This window comes from Manacus vitellinus, unplaced genomic scaffold, assembly GCF_001715985.3.
Source record: "Manacus vitellinus isolate BGI_N305 unplaced genomic scaffold, ASM171598v3 scaffold_22_pilon, whole genome shotgun sequence".
NCBI classification, from domain to species: Eukaryota; Metazoa; Chordata; class Aves; order Passeriformes; family Pipridae; genus Manacus; species Manacus vitellinus.
In genome coordinates, this window is record NW_021939632.1 from 2,434,073 (window position 1) to 2,448,983 (window position 14,911).

The window sequence follows — 14,911 nt, forward strand, 5'->3', positions numbered from 1 at the left end:
AACACAGTGTAGAACTGTACAGTTACAGCCTGTCTGTTAAGGCACGAATGGAAATGTATAGAATTAATATTGCTGCGGGGAAAAGGATCTCAAAAGGTGTCCTATGGTTCCCTAGAAAACATATAATATGAGAAATGGCTGAGAGAGCTGGGTTTGTTTGGTCTTGAGAAGAAGAGGCTCAGGAGAGACCTCATCGCTCTCTACAACTACGTGAAAGGAACATGTGGTGAGGTGGGGGCCGGTCTCTTCTACTGTGCCAGCAGTGAAAGGACCAGAGCAAGTGGCCTCAAGGTGAGGCAGAGGAGATTCAGATTAAATATTAGAAATGTTTTTTCACTGTTAGGGTGGTCAGGCATTGGAATAGGTTGCCCAGGAATTGGAATAGGTTGCCCAGGAATTGGAATAGGTTGCCCAGGAAGGTGGTGGAGTCACCATCCCCGGAGGTGTTCAAGAGGCATCTGGATCTGGTTCTGGGTGATGAGGTTTAGTGGTTTAGGGGTTACAGTCATAGTGCTAGGTTGATGATTGGACTTGGTGATCTTAAAGGTCTCTTCCAACCTGGCAACTCTACGATTCAACAATTCTACGATTACCAGTATTTCAACATCTGAACCCCCACAACATCCCCATCAGAATCAGAAGAGGACGAGAAGGTGCAAAGGAAGTAGGAAAGCAGCAAGCATCCAGAACCAACAGGTTGTGCCTGCCCCGTGCGCTCCTACAGCAGCAGCGAGCGGCCACTGCGGGGCTGTACTGCCCGGGAGCGGGGCTGCCGGGAGGGCGGGCGGGCGGCGGGGCCGCGGCCGGGCGGTGTCCCCAGGCGGGCGGCGGAAGCGCGCGGCGGCGCGGGGGGCGGGCGCAACTCGGCAGGGCGAGCCCGCGCTGTCGGGGGCTCGGCTCTCGCCTATCCAACCCCCCGGGCCCCCCGGGCCCGCCGCGCTGCGCGCTGCTGCCCTCTCCAACGGGGGCGCGGGCGCTGCTTTTGTTGGGGGGCCTTTTTTTTCGGAGAGCCCCGTGTACCTGGCGGGGTACCTGGGGGCTGGCGGCGCTGGGTGACTGCTGGGCGCTGGCGGCTGTGGGCTCTGCTGGAGAATACAACCGCCGGGGGAAGCGCGACCGCCTGGCCCGCCGCTTCGCGCTGCTGGAGGAACGACGGAGGCGGTTGCGGGGCCTGGCCAGGCCCGGCACCTGCCAGACGTGGGTGAGTGGGGACCGGGGGTGCTGCCCGGCATTCCCTCCGGCAGCGGGATTGCTGCGGTCCCGGCGACGGCGGGGCTGCGCGCTGGGACAAAAAGCGGGGTGTCCCGTAGCGAGCAGCCGAAGGAGTGGCAGTGATGCCACGGGCCGAGCAGTAGCGTCTCTGATTCTGAAGTCTTGCTCAGTAAAGCGAGGATTAAACTGGAAGTTGTTTTAGCCGAGGAGATGTGCAGTAAGGGGGTTTGTAAAGCAGACCGCTGTATCGCTGGAGAAACCTCCTTTCAGATATGTACTGTTGCATTGCAGGTATTTTGCTGTCGAGGGTACTTATTTCAGACTTTCTCATCCAGCAAATTTTCTCCTCTTTAGTCACATTTAAAAACAAACAAAAATATATAAACATAATATTCGCTGCCTGTTAAAAGCCAAATATTTGTCTTTAAAGAGCTATCTATGGATGGTGTGGAAACCCTACTCATTTGTTTTCACATTTGTTTCCAGCCACTCTAGGTTTTAAAGTGAAGAAACTAGAAAATCTACCTGCACATTTTATTCCACGTCTTTGGTTATTTGTTGGGTAGCCGTGGTTGGCTAATGGAAAGTATGATGAGATGTTTGGTTTTTTTTTTTCTTCATCATCATTTGCTGAGCATTTAAAAATTCCCTGCCAGGGACTGGTAGGGAAATGCTTTTCTTGTAAAAAAGAGAATATCAAAGAGCTCTATTTGTAAGGAATGTTGCATGGAGACATTTATAGTCAGCAAACTTTTATGTAGCCTACAGCACTTGGCTGTCCTTAGTTCTTTGGGAAACGAAGGCAGCTGGCAGTTCTGGGGAGGGAAGCCAGGGTCTCCTGGCAGAGCTGGTGCAGCTCCCTGCACATGTTCCCTCCCGCCGGGCACAGAAGCCTCTCTGAATGAGGTTTCTGCTTGTTTGTATTGACAGAGCGTTTAAAACAACTCTCAGCATTAATGAGTGTGGTGGTGTCAGCTCTTGTCCTGATACTGTGTTTTATCCTCACGTGCCCTGGATCGTGGTAACCAGAAATTGAGTCTCTTAGTCACTGTCACTCGCCTCCCAGTGCACACAAACTCAAAAAGTTCTACTAGGTTTTGTGGTTGAAAGTGTCAGGCTTCATTAGTGTGGGAGGAGGCAGCTGATGGAAAGGATTACTGACTGCTCTGTACTCGGCCTTCACAAGGATGCACAGAGAGCACTGTGTGCCCCAAGCACAGGAGAGGCTTGGAAAAAGGTTTGGGGAAACTCCAGCAGAGCCCACCGAGATGGTCAGAGGCTGTAGCACTTGGTGTGAGGAGGGGCTGACACAGCTGGGACTGTTCAGCCTCCTTCGGGAGGCAGAAGGGTTTAAGGGGTATCTCGCCTCTGTCTCCCACTGCCCAGCACGTGCTCACAGAGAAGGTAGAGTGACACTTTTCAGAGGTCTGATTCCTGACTTGAGAATTCTTGGAGCTGGCTGCCAGAAGGCAGGATAGGATGTAGGACCAAAGAATAAAGGGGCTGCACCCCGTGCTTTTAGTTTTATCTTTCATCCATGTTGTCGCTTCTCCCCCTTTTCATTTTTACGTTGATAACTTCACCAGTTGGTGTTTGCTTCCACACCATGCTTGTACTCAATGCATTTTTAACTCCTCTGTTTAATTCTTCTCTCTCCTTCCTCTGCTGATCTTCTACTTCTCCCCTGTGCTGATCTTGGAGGCTGATTCTCACCTGATGTCTATTCAGTTTATTCTCTGCGGTGTTGTCTTTTTTATCTTTCATTTTTTGCCTTTCAGTGTTCATGAGCCTTTATTGAGAGAGCTCTAAAAATGTCCCTTGCATTCTTCTCTCCTGTCATGCAGAGGTGGGCGTAGAAATACAATTCAGGCTAAGGGGAGCATGTGTTGGATTTGCAGTCTTGTAATCCTAGGAAAGGTTCTGGAGGTGAGAAGAAATGGCAGCATCTTGAGATTTGTAAATCTTTGTCTCTTAATGTGCTCTATAGTAAAATGAGGGGGATCCATCCAATGAAGAGTTAAGACCAATCATTGGTTATGTTATTGGTTTAAAACTGTTCTCCCTAAGAGCAGTGCAGGGCTTCTTCAAACATGACTCGAGTTCCACTCAGTCCTGGTATCAGTTGTTAGGAGATTTTCATATTGCAGCCTTTCCTTCAGGGGGCATGCTGGGAGGGTTTCCCTAATCTACTCAACCATCTGTTTAGGGGAATTTTCAGGGTTATTTTGCAGCACCAGTTTCTTGGCTGAAACCAGCCAGTGAGTTTGGAATAGAAGGCATTCTTGTGCTAGACAGTGTATGTGGGCAGGCAGCGCTTCCTTGGGAAACCGGGCTGGAAATCTGCTCATGGCAAGCAGGGTGAGATCTGTGTCTTGGAGTGGTGAGGCTTTCTGACTTCAGCTTGTTCAGCCTTTAGCATTACTTCTGTAAAAGCAGGCAGTGCCCAGAGCAGAGATTTGAGCTTCCACCTTCTTTCTGGCTCCTTGGGGTGGTGGTGGCTTCTTCATGTTTCTTTTGCAGCTGTTCCGCAGGTTGCACATGAGAGGACCCAAGTATGCTGGGTTCCTCGCTGATGTTAAGCTCCTTTTACCAGGAGAAATACCACTGGGTACAGAACTGTCCTTTTAAAACGTTGCCTTTTAATTCCTTTTTCATATAAAAGGCTTGTTTAGACTTTTTTTTCCTTTTTACCCCTGTCCCTTAAAAAAAACAAACAAAGCGCCAAAAAACCCAAACAAAACCCAAACCAAAACAAACAAACAAGCAAAAAACAAATGCAAACTCTGATGGGTAGATTCCTGTGTTGTATTTGACCAGAATGGCACTGTTGTGTCAGACATGGCTTTTGTTACTGCTGTGATCCTTGGTGTGTTCTGCTCCAGGGCAAGGTGGAGCCATGCAGAAATTTCCTCATTTTCTTTACTTGCTAGTAATTGCCCCTTACCTTGTGTTTTTGATCTTCAAAGCTCATTTCAAATGCTAAGTAATTTTTGCAGCATTCCTTAAACTTTGGCAAGAAGTATGCCTGCTTTTGTAGGTGAGTAAAACTGATTTTGATAGTGTGACTTGCCCAAGGCTACAGGATTAAATCTTATTCTGTGTTAGTATTAACTTTGGCAGCTCCTGGTGTCTGGGCTTAGGAGGAAGTGTTTTGGGCTTCTCTTACCTGTACTGATGACAAACTCGAGGGGCAGGGCTCTCACCACTAAAAGGGGCAGAAGGGAGTCTGAAATCCAGAGCATGTGGTTCAAAAGTATGGATCTGAGCATGGTTTTATTAGGACATATGACAGAGTAAGTTCTTGGAATGAGTGATTGGGTCAAGAAGAGAGCTTGGTGGTGTCACTAGGCTGAACTAGGCATGCTGGCTAGCAGGAGGTACACATTATGGGGATACCCTGTGGGTAGGAAAGGATTTGCTCAGAGCTTATGTCTTACTACACAGTGGATAATCTAGATTCAACACCTGGATACCAAGCTCTGCTTCCTCTGCAGAACTGCTCATTTAGTTCTTCCCATGGAGTGGACCTGAACTTTGGTATTGGAAACCCACTGAAACTGGTGGCCTTTCATAATGGGCAGAAAGCTGGTTTTCACCAGAGAGATTTAGTCAGCTTGTTTCTGTGGTGTTCACCTCTGCAAGCCCTGTCATGTGAGCCCAGGAGCTCCTGGTGGTCTTTGGTGCCAAGCTTTGAGCTACAGCAGTGCTATTCCTTCCATCTCTCAGAGGAAACTGAGGCACTGAGTGTCTGGGTAGGACCTGGGCTGCAGACACGTCAAGTGGGATGGAAATGTACCACAAATGGCTGCTAATGCTGTCACAGCAATCTGAGGTGTGACACAGTGCTGTGGGATTCATTGCGGTTGCTTTTGGAGTTTGCTGTGGGCTGTCTGGTTTGGGCATCTGTGGCTCAAAGAGTGAATTCAGTTTTGCTTTTTCTTATGGTGGGTCTACCTATTGCCTCCTTCTCATGGTTTTTGCCTTTTCCCTGATGCTCCTTTGTGCTGTTCCAGCTCTCTTTAGCCACCAGCTTGCTTCTTGGTCACCTCTGGCAGTTTTATCTCTAGGAGCTTTGGCTCTAGCAAATAATCCCGGACAGCTTTGGTGGTTTATAACGTGCTACATTTCTCCCCTGGCTGTGACTCTCTCATAGGGATGTGGCAGCCTAACTGTTGTCCTGAGTCCTGGTCTGTCCTTCCTTTTGGGTTGCACCCTTCTCCTCACTGTAAGGTGTTTTGAAGAACAAGCTCACCATGCTATTTCCATCCCTGTTCTATCCTGCATGTGGCTGATCCAGAGCTGTGGCACAAACGCTGCAGGACCTTGGCAGCTGCCTTCAGCCTACTCAGGATTTATGTGCCCCAGTGGAAGATCTTTTGGTGAAAGATGAAAGGCTGGCAGGTGAAGTGGAGGTCCCCTGATTCACATGATCTGCCTCACTGTAAAATGTCAGCAGCAGTTTATCAGTGTTGATTGTCCCTTCTGGTGCTGTGTTCTCTCTTTATCACACAAATAGAGCTGGGTAGGCTGACATTTCAGTGAACTTACATTGTCTTATTTAATGGAAAAGTTGCTATTTAGAGCATCAAAAGAAAATGCTTTTAAAGAATATGGTAATATTACTTTAGTTTTTTTAATGTAATAATTGGAGATAATTTACAGCATTATTTGAGCAAGGAAAATGGGCTCTTAAATCATACATGAAGCTGTACTAAAAGACAGGCTGCTGTCCATTCCATCCGAACATCTCTGAGCACCTCTCTGAAAGCTGCTGAATTCAACAGCAAGCCTTTGCCTGAGGAGTGTAATTCACAGCTCCTGTAAGAGGAGTTATTGTCCTACCCAATTACTTTTATCAGGCTAGATGATAGTCACATTCTCTTTGTGTTCAGGTGCTCTTGTGGAGCAGAAATGTCCATTCTGAGAAGCTGCTGCACTGTCTTTCCCTTCTGCAATAACCTGCTACGAGCGTGTGTCACTGGCTGCAAATACCACATCCATAAGACTGTAATGTGTGATTGTAGCTCTTCACTCAGTGGCTTCCCAGTGAGGTCTGAGAGATCAGTTAGTTACTTGAGAGTGGCCTCATATCCGATTGTCCTGATGGTGATGAAGCAAGTTGTTACTTCAGGGAACTGGAGGGATTTTTGTAATGGACATATACACTTCTTGTTGGCATTTGATGTGTCTAACTTGGAAACTTGATGCATAAGTGACTACTTCATTGTAATTTGTCCTTAGTATCTCAAAAAGCTCTGAGAGGTGAAAACACCAGACTGTTACAAATGATAGTGTATGCTAATAGGCTTGAACTCTTACAGTGCTTCTTTTCCCTGAAGCCATTGGCACTGTGTTAGTGGAGAAATGCTGCCACAACCAATAAACTGAGTTTCCTAAACAGGTTCTTGTTTTCCAAAGTGCAGTGTCCTGGTTGAGGTCAGTGAGTACAGGAAACAGGTCTGACACAGCTCGTGATCTTGAAAGCAAGTTCTTGTGGCTTCCCAAGGCATGACAAAGAGAAGGATGAGAAATCTAATGCTACTTGACATCACGAACAGGATGTGACACTTGCATTAATCATATAAGTGTGCCCAGAGGCATATGGTACATCAGTGCACGTGGGTCCTTTGGCCTTTTTACTATTCTTAACTGTCTTCTATGATTTTTCAAGGAGGTGGTAAATTATAAAGGATGTATGTATGAAGGCAGAGGGATCTCAGCTTACTTTAAAGCTTGTTCCATGCTGCATGGTATCTTTTGCACATGTTGCAGTGTACCCAAACAGATGGCATGTGGCACTCACTTTATTCTTCTTTGCATCCAGGTTCACTTCCCTGATGTCGAACGAGTGGAGTGGCTGAACAAGGTGAGGAGCTCTGAACTCCAGTTTGAGGCCACCTACTTTGAGCTGCATCCCAATGCAAACTCTGTGGGACAAGTCTGAGAGAGTTGTCAAGTCACTACCATACAGCTCAATCCCATCAGTATCTGTACTGAAATATAGAGCCACTTAACTATAGAGTTGCCACTGAGGTTTTGGTGAGAGCCAGTGTGAGCCTGGTTGATACAGGTTTGATGAATTTCACAACAACACTTCATTCTGAGATTAAAAAATGAAAGTGAGTCTGTGAATGTGTGTGTGTATATAGATGTGTATATACATATGTGTGTATGTATTATTATTTTAGCAAAAGTATTGATATCTCCTCTTACCAGAGGACAGCTCTAAGGCATATGCTCCCATCAGCAGGTGTAGTTAACCTCTCACTGGAACTGAAAACTTGGTGGAATTCAAAGCAAGACAGCCGAACTTGAAAATTAGAAGCCAGTGACTACCTTTTTTTATTTTTTTTTTTAACAAACTTTATTTTTTATGTAAAAGCTCATCTCACTCCTCTCTCAATAAACCCAACTCCAGGGAACTCTGGGACACTTTAGAGTAATTAGGGACTGTTGTGCTCTAACCCTGGGCCTTGTTGGCTCCCGTGGTTAGAAGCAGTCCATAGACTGTACGGTGCTGATAACTCACCATTCAGTTCCTGAAACAAATTCCTGTTCTGAGGAACTGGGATGTATCCTTCCATAAGGATGATGTAAGTGCACAAATGTGACTTGGTATTTTAAAAGGACTGATATTAATAGCCAGGTGTTCTGTAATGGGTGTGTCTGTTTCTCAACAGAAGGTATCTTATGTAAGGAGTCTTTAGTGTGTTTCTGCTTTTGCTGTTCTCTAGGTCCTTGTCCAGGCTTGGCCATACTTTGGAACAATCATGGAAAAAACATTTAAAGAAGTTCTTGAACCGAAAATCAGAGCAAAGAATGTACATCTGAAAACATGCACGTTTACCAAGATCCACTTTGGTGAGAAGGTAGTGTAAGTCCTTTTAATGTTTGTGGTTTACTCTTTTCTGAAAGGTTCGGGTGCAAGGGAAGTCTGATGTTCAGTTCTTTAATAGCTTTGTTCCCTCCTCGTGTTGACTTGAGCATCTTCACCATGAAGGAGAGATCATACAGGAGAGACACACATCTATTCCCACATGGTGTCAGCATGCTAGGACTGGAGATAGAAAGAAAAGGGCCATGTCTATATTTCTTTCTGTCACACCCTTGCAACAGGAGTTTTCAGTGCTTCCTAAGGCTTGCAGCATGGGCTACTTGCAACCAGCCCTGTGTTTGAGGACTGCCAAGGCTGTTCCCTCTTTAAGGGAAAAAAACTAATGTGGTTTACTCATGCTTTATATGCCATTTTGCAAAGTCTTTAATGAATGCTTCTGTACTCAAATTGATCAAAGTGAACAGGACTTTTCACTTGGGCTTGATAGATATTAACTATGTCATATCTTGTTTGTCTTTATTTCAGTGCCCTAGAATCAATGGAATAAAAGCCTACACCAAAGAAATTGGTAGAAGACAAGTTACCCTGGACCTGCAGATATGGTAACATTGCATCATTGATTGTTTAGATGGTTTTTAACTCATTGCCCATTTCACACCTGTGTGTCATGCTGGACTGGATGTGTGGTCCACTAAGATCAGCGTGAAGAGGTCCTTATCTTATATCAGCCTAGAGTGATATGAGATAGTCTGCCCTCAGCTAGATGTCCTCAATACTTACAGAGGTGAAAGGTTGTGTATCAGCCTCTCAGTCAGAAAGCACCTGCACAGGTCTAGGTTTACCTGCTCTGGCCCATCACTGCTGCCATGGGTGTTAGAGTGTGTCCCTTGGCTTTGCAATTGATGGCAGTAAGAACCCAAGTTTTGGAACTGTATTGCCTGTTCTGAAAGCTCTCAGGTATAGAGGTGCTCGGTCTGTCTTGCCTACTATGGTTTCTCATTAGTCCTGCCTCTCCAGTTCTTCCAGAACTACTTGCACTATTTATTTTTTAATTCCTTCCTCTGGTTTAATCTTCTGGTTTTACTCACCGTTTGTTCTATGTGCCACCCAACACATTTGCTTTTTTGATTACAGCTGTTCTCTGAGCAGAAAACTGCCTCTAGCTCTATCAACAGCAACAACAACAAAATTAGATAAAACATTTAATACCTCCCAGGCTGTTTTGAATGAATTTGTGTGTTTTGTTAACATCAAAACCATTGCAGAGCTAAACTCTCTCCTGGTTTAGCCTGGAGAATGGAATTACAGGAAGAATTACCAAATGAATGCTGCTGTAGCTCTCTTAAGTTTAGTGGGCGATTGAGCTGCCTAATTTTAAATGGCTTTTCGTGGTAGTGCCAGGAAAAAACAGTGTGAAATTATGGAGTGTTTTGGCAGCAGCACAGAGGTCCTCAGAACTGTGCCTGCTGCTTAATGTGGCAGTGGCATGGCAGCATCCCCAGCCCTGGCAGAGCACCATCGCTCCCTGTAAAACACGATTGATTCTCAGCCAGGTGTTGTGCTTCAATGCTGGGAGCAAAGTACTTTTTGTAATAGCCAGGTCACTGTTAGGGCCTTTGGCAAATCATTCATGCTTTCCATGTTGAGACTGAGATCTGATGCCTTTTAGGCTCTGCAGAACATTGCTGTTCTCTGCTAAACTGCTTCTCCAGGCTGCTTCTCCGACATAATAATTTTCACTGTCTTTTTAACAATCCTCTGCAGAGGGATTCCCCCACCCCCACATTCCTGTCCCTTTGGCAGACCCATCAGCATCTCCAGACTGGCCTTCTGTTCCTCATACTGATGATAACCTGACCTGAACTGTTGTCTGATAACCCAGATGTTTTCTGTATTCACACAGCAGTGTGCAGTCTACCTTGTCTCTCTGATAGGGGTCTCTTCTTCAGGGCTGTGTTAAGGCTCCAGCTTCACTTGTGTTAATACATCAGCATCAGTTTTCTGCAGCTAAGCTGAGTTGTGCATTATGCAGTGTCCACAGGAGGTAGTGTGTTAGTTCCAGAAACATGAAGCAAATCAATGAGCAGTAGTGTTATTTACCTGCCTTTTCCTAGATTACCAAAGGAACAGGGTTTTTTCTGCTGCTTAGAGGAGATGGAGTTGAGCTGCCCCAGTGTGAGGCTGCTGCCCTTCACACTCTCAGTCACTGTGTGATGGTGAGTTTTATATGACTATCTGTCTACAGAGCTGCATTCTGGCATCACAGCTCTGGAGGATAGTGATGTGCTGTTGGTGCCCGTGTGGTGCACTGTGCAGTGCTGGCAGCACAGTGACCTCCCTCTCTGGGGTTAGGTTTCAGAGAAGTGTAGCTGTGTTGCAGTGGACATTAAAGGATTAACGTGTCTGCATGTTATAAACATGACTCCTTTGCCTTGGTGCTTGCTAGCTGTAATTTGTGGGAGTTCCCTCGCTGGTGAACCCACGTGAGTGTGACCTTTGGCTGGGTCACCACTGCATGCAGCACTGACCAGGGCAGCTGCAGCAGGGAAGGCTGAGCAGCTACTTCACACAGGGTGCTGTGACCCTGGTGTTCAGCTGCCTTGCCCCACTCCAGTGCTGAGTTACCCTTTGTGTTAGGCAGTGTCTTGCATCCAGAAATCCCAGCATACTCTGAAAATGCTTTTTGCTTTCAGTCTCACAGCAGTACAGGAGGAGGGATTTTTTTTTCCTCTAGTTTTATCAAGGAGGTAACTAGTTGCTGAAGCCCAGAATTTTGGACTTAACATGGGGAAAACACAGAAAAAGGGCAGGACTATAAAAAACCTTTCCTTCTTAGCCTTCCTTTGTGGTTGGTATGGAAACATTTGTGTAGTTTTAATAGCCACTTGTACATGTGGTTCACCAAGGGCTTTGTTTAATCTGTGCTTCTGACCTCCACAACCTGATGCAGCGCTGAATACTGGGGTTCAGTTCTGTGCCATGAGAAGAGGAACTTGCTGTCCTCTGTTTTAAATTTGCAGTGTGATATCACAAATTGAACCCTTTGCTTGGGAAGTGTGAAAAATAGCACTTAAAGGTCCCTTACTTGTATGGGCAGTAGCTGTCAGCAGAGCCAGGGGTGCAGTAGGTCTGGTATTGCATGGAGTTACCAAAAGAACTCAAGAAGGTGCTTTAATTAAATCTGTTAACGACAGCTTACATGTACATCAGGAATGGTTATGTAGAGGATCATCTTATTACAGTCTTGACTGTTCCACTTGAAAGGACTATACTTGAGTTTTTGGCAGGAAAACCAAGGCTCAGAGGTGGTTACACAGAGGTGAGGCACACAGATCTTTTGGCAAAGGCAAGAAAGGAGGCTACAAGATTTCTTCCAAAAACTTTTTCTCGGTCCCTGAGATGATACACTCAATTGATGTAAATTAAGTTATATAAATTTTGTCACAGCTTATAGGGCTGAACAGGAATATTGTGGTAACCACTGCTTACCCACAGGTCTTTGTACAAAAGTTGGTCATTTAACTGTGTGAAGGTCCTGGTGTCTGTATTCTGTACATGTACCTGTTTTCCAGTGCAAATATACATGATCTACAGCTTTCATGTAACATATAAGAAAGTATTAGAGTTCTTGCAGTGACTAAATGAAATATGAGATCCCTGCCGGACTGGGATTTGAAATCCCCAAATCTGAAATATGAGATCCCAGCTGGAAATAAACTGGCAATATTCTGGGATCTCCAAACAATTTGCCCTAGATGTAAATCATAAATCTGGTGTCCCCTGAGTGTAGGGAGCTGACAGTTGCGTTCTCCAAATAAAATGATGTCAAAGCATTCCAGAAATGTTCTCAAAACTGCATTTTCCAAAATGAGAATTTTGGAAGTGCAACCACTTGACCTCCTACAGCTAGCTCTTCTCACTTTCTGCAGTTGTCTGAGCTGCTGCATAGCCATATAATCATTGGATATAATCATGGAGTTTCAAAGTATTTGAAGGCACTACTACCCTCCTGAAAATATCTTGAAATATGGTTTCTTCCTATATCATTAATATGATTTTACTTATAATCATTTTGCATGGAAAATGTGCTGAATTTTCTTTTCCATCCTCTTCTGTGGCATTTACAGCACATGAGAAGTCATAGAAGAATAGTGTAATAATTAATATGTATAAAAATGTATTAATTGCAATTTACTCTCTCTGGACTTCTAACTGGCAAATTTTCAAAGCTGTAAAGATAGTCTGCCTGGAGAAAGAAGTCAAAAGAAGTGTGCGACAATACTTTGAGCTTTAGTGGAGTTTGGGCTGAGTAAGTTTGTAGGCTCTTACAGGAAAATAAAAGCTTTATGAAAACAGGTCAGTCTTGAGCGGAAAAGGAGCCTGACTGGATAGGGAAAGAGGAAAGGTAGAGATGGTTTGTGTTTTCTCATACCCTGTGTTACCTGGTCACATCTTCTTGTCTCTCTTATTTGTGTAACACTGCATGTTCATCTCCCAAGTACAAAGCACTTGAGAATGCCGGCCCAAAGGGGGATTTTAGCGTGGGGGGCCATGAGAATGTGTGGCCCATGAGTTTTATTGCACTTTCCTTTTCTAAAGGGATGTACAGACATCCAGGTTAGTTCAACTTGTTAGCATGTGCTCTTGTAGCAACCCTGCCTTCAGCCAGTGGATTGCCATTGGATCATAAACACCAGGACCAGCTTTTCCACCCAAATACAGAAGAGATACAGATGCGTGCAGCTGCTCATCCACAGCTCAGGCATATCTGCATCACCTTGTGCAGCAGGTGATTTAGGGGAGAAATGGGTGGTTATTCCACTCTTCACAGGTGGGTAAAGCAGGTCCTGTGGAGGGTGGAGGGCCTTGACCCTACAGACTTTGAAGTGTCAAGACTTGAGTTTGGCTCAGGTGTGCTCTCTGTGGGGGAGGACAGCAGAGAGCTCAACAAGGATACACTGAGCAGAGGAGCAGATGGAAGGACAAACAGCTGGGACTGGAAACGAGGAATAAAACTAATTAAAAGAGTGCATCCTTCCTACTAAGCACCCTGGTGTAGGGGTGATGCCTGTATGAGGCCAATTTAAGAATAATTAAAGACTCGGGCTCTGTTAAGACTTCTCCAACACGTAGACTCTAAAACATGGTGGCAGCTATTGGAGTGTTACTGGAGAAAAGAGACAGCTAGGACTGGGTAGGAAGAGTTTTTGACTGTGTGGAAAGGCATTAACGCTGTAAATTAAAACACCACAGCTCTTACTTGTTGTGTTGGACACTGGCAATAGCTGAATTAAATCCTCTTGGATTAATTACTGCAAATTGAGGGACTCATTTTGGCTCCTCATTTAGAATTTTATTGTAACAATGCTCTATTAGCACCCACTGTAATGAGCTAAAAGATAATGTCAAAATTGTAGAAGTTAACAAATGTAAAATAAGTTTAATGATGTGACTAGCTTTTAAGAAAGATTGTGTTAATTTTGGCATGGCTTGTGAGGTCGGTTGTTTAAGAAATGAGAATGCTCTAACATTAAAGGCTTTAATCTCTGTGTTAGGTGCTCTTAAAATTCTGTTAAGTGACTATCTGTAAACAAATATACAAAGAACTTTGCTTGCAAAAATGAGGACAAATTCACATGGTTGCACATTCTTGGCAGGGTTTTTTTGGGTGGGAGGGAATCTGTCTATGTGCAAATTACAACATGAATTTGTGGCAACTGCAGCACTATTTACCTGTATAGATGTGGTCAGAGCAGAAATCTTGTCCTTTTCCTTTGATTATGGGGTGAAATTATGCATGCAGGAGGCAAGCACAGCACATTCACTGTACTGCTGTACCTTTACACCCTGTTTTACCTGAGAATGTTTGTGTGTCTGCAGCCAGAGCTATTTCTCAGGGGGCTGAAAGGGAATTTGGTAGCTCCCTTCAATTGTTTTCTGCCAGAGGCATCAACAGCTCTGCTATGTTATTCTCCCTGGGGAGTGGCTATCAGTTTCTGCATAAGGTGATGTTTGTACTTTTATTAAAGTCTCTGGTGGTTTCCAAATTGCCAAAATACCACATTCAGCATTTGCTTTATTTAAAGCCTGATGTTCTCCATGGCAACTGACCAAAATCTGATCTAAGTCATTGTCTTTGAATTCAGCCTCAAGGAAACCAGGTTATTTTTAGTGATAAATTTGTCCTTCAAGTGGATTTTTGGGTTGTGGGTGAGGGTGATCTATGGGCTTTCTGGGTGTGGGCAAGGTGGGAACCCCATAAGTAATAGGAGGACAGCTCTGCACCTGGGAGCTGGGTCACCAGGTTGTCAGGCCTTTGGCAGAGAAGGGAGAAAGTAGGCAATTGCTTTTGAATGAGCTTGTTGATCCCCTCCTTGCAGCGAGCTCACCTCAGCCAACACCAGCCTTAAGAATAGAAAAGTAACCGTGAAATGCAGATGTTACTTTGATATTTTACAGGTAGATCAATATCCCAGCTGACTGCAGGGATTCTCTTGTGCAGATCTGACCCTTGTTCAACTTTCCCTTTTCAGTCACTTGAAAATCCATCTCTGCCTGGGGGGTTGTGTTGTCAGTCCTTAAACTGATTTCATTTATACTCTGTACAGCCCCGAATTTCTCATGGAACTATTGCAAACTGTGGAATAATGTGATAATTTTCTTTCAGTTACATAGGAGACTGCGAGATTCACATGGACATATCGAAATTTAATCTTGGCGTGAAAGGTGTCCAGGTGAGTGCTGTGCTGACGTTTTCTGTTCAAGGCTGTGTGAGGCAGGAGGCAGCACATCCCAGTGGGGAGGTCATGACACTTAACTGGGAAATCACCAGCTATTCAGCTTGGAACTATTGGCTTTATCTCC

At 45.0% G+C, this 14,911-nt stretch overlaps 1 protein-coding gene across 1 annotated transcript in view; it reads left to right on the forward strand.

The window, feature by feature from the left end:
* The first annotated feature begins 221 nt into the window (after positions 1-221).
* ESYT3 (extended synaptotagmin 3) overlaps positions 222-14,911 on the forward strand; it is a 32,866-nt gene continuing 18,176 nt past the window's right edge. The window contains exons 1-6 of the mRNA XM_029959888.1: positions 222-226; positions 547-1,201; positions 7,037-7,078; positions 7,947-8,081; positions 8,573-8,649; positions 14,715-14,781. Coding sequence (XP_029815748.1) covers positions 222-226; positions 547-1,201; positions 7,037-7,078; positions 7,947-8,081; positions 8,573-8,649; positions 14,715-14,781 — 981 coding nt within the window. The remainder of the gene's footprint in view (positions 227-546; positions 1,202-7,036; positions 7,079-7,946; positions 8,082-8,572; positions 8,650-14,714; positions 14,782-14,911) is intronic.